This window comes from Chaetura pelagica, unplaced genomic scaffold (genome assembly GCF_000747805.2).
Source record: "Chaetura pelagica isolate M959 unplaced genomic scaffold, ChaPel_1.0 scaffold453, whole genome shotgun sequence".
NCBI classification, from domain to species: domain Eukaryota; kingdom Metazoa; phylum Chordata; class Aves; order Apodiformes; family Apodidae; genus Chaetura; species Chaetura pelagica.
Genome location: NW_009952879.1, coordinates 2,793,780 through 2,794,821, shown reverse-complemented (window position 1 = coordinate 2,794,821; position 1,042 = coordinate 2,793,780). Strand labels below are relative to the sequence as shown.

The 1,042-nt window shown below is 55.5% G+C and overlaps 1 protein-coding gene across 1 annotated transcript in view; it reads right to left on the bottom strand.

Moving 5' to 3' along the window:
• FAM169B (family with sequence similarity 169, member B) overlaps positions 1-193 on the bottom strand; it is a 40,225-nt gene extending 40,032 nt beyond the window's left edge. The window contains exon 1 of the mRNA XM_009995345.1: positions 160-193. Within this exon, the coding sequence (XP_009993647.1) occupies positions 160-193 (34 nt within the window). The remainder of the gene's footprint in view (positions 1-159) is intronic.
• Between the last annotated feature and the right edge of the window lie 849 nt (positions 194-1,042).

The window sequence follows — 1,042 nt, the reverse complement described above, 5'->3', positions numbered from 1 at the left end:
CCCCGGCCGGCCGGGCCCTGAGGGCAGAGCGGGAGGGAGGCGAAGCGGGAGCGGCCGCCGCGAGGAGGCGGCCCGAGGGAGGGGCAGGGCAGGGCGCGGGGAGAAGGAACAACCAGGCCGCGGGGGACGATCCCCCCAGCGCTCTCCTTCCCCTCTTACCGACGGCGGCTTTTCCTCCTCCCTCGGCCTCCATCACTTCCTCCGAGGCGGGCTCTCCCCGCCGGGCCCGCCCCCGGGCTGAGGGGAGCGGGGCCGCGCTGAGAAAGCGGCCAGAGCCTCCATTTAAAAGGCCAGGAAGGACAACTCGGTTTCCTGCAGCTCGGGTGCCAGAGGGAGAAGGTTTACAAGGGGAAGTTTGTGCCCGAAGTGGCATTTTTTTACGGCGTTTTTCAGCAGGGGCCGTTCTCCATGTGCAAGAAGGTTCTGGGAGGCCTGGGCGAGCAGCCTGCTGTTGTTGGTCGTTACCAACCGTAAAACTCAGGTACAGAGATTGAAACAAACATGGAGTTGTGAACATTAGGAAGGAGAATCCAGGTGTTGTCTCCTGGGAGCCTTCCTACCACGAGTGTATCACTGCTTAGCTGTTTCTGAAGCAGCATACACAGGTATCAGAGTAAAAGATGTGAAATGTACATGAAAAAAAGCAGTGCATCTGCACAGAAACAAACTTATCTTTGTACTTGGACCATTCTGGGACACTGCTGTGACCTGGAGACAAGGTTTCAAATCAGTGTCTTGAGTGTTTCAGGTTATTATGAACTCAAGAGCCTGTCATCACAGTGACCAGCAGCTCCCCAAGGCTGCTGCTCCTTTGAAATGGTTCAAAACACACACTAAAGCAAACTTCTCTTTTCCTAACAGGACAAAGCAAGCTCAGCCCACAGGCTGATACTCTCAAAAAAAGCAGCTGTCACACAACCACACCTAACAGCAGAATTTCAGCAGTTTTGTGACCACTTGAAGCTTTGTACCTTCCACCACTCCCCTTGTCACAGTCAGCCCAGAGGTTTGGCTCTGCTGTGACCCAAGGCTCAGTTGATGC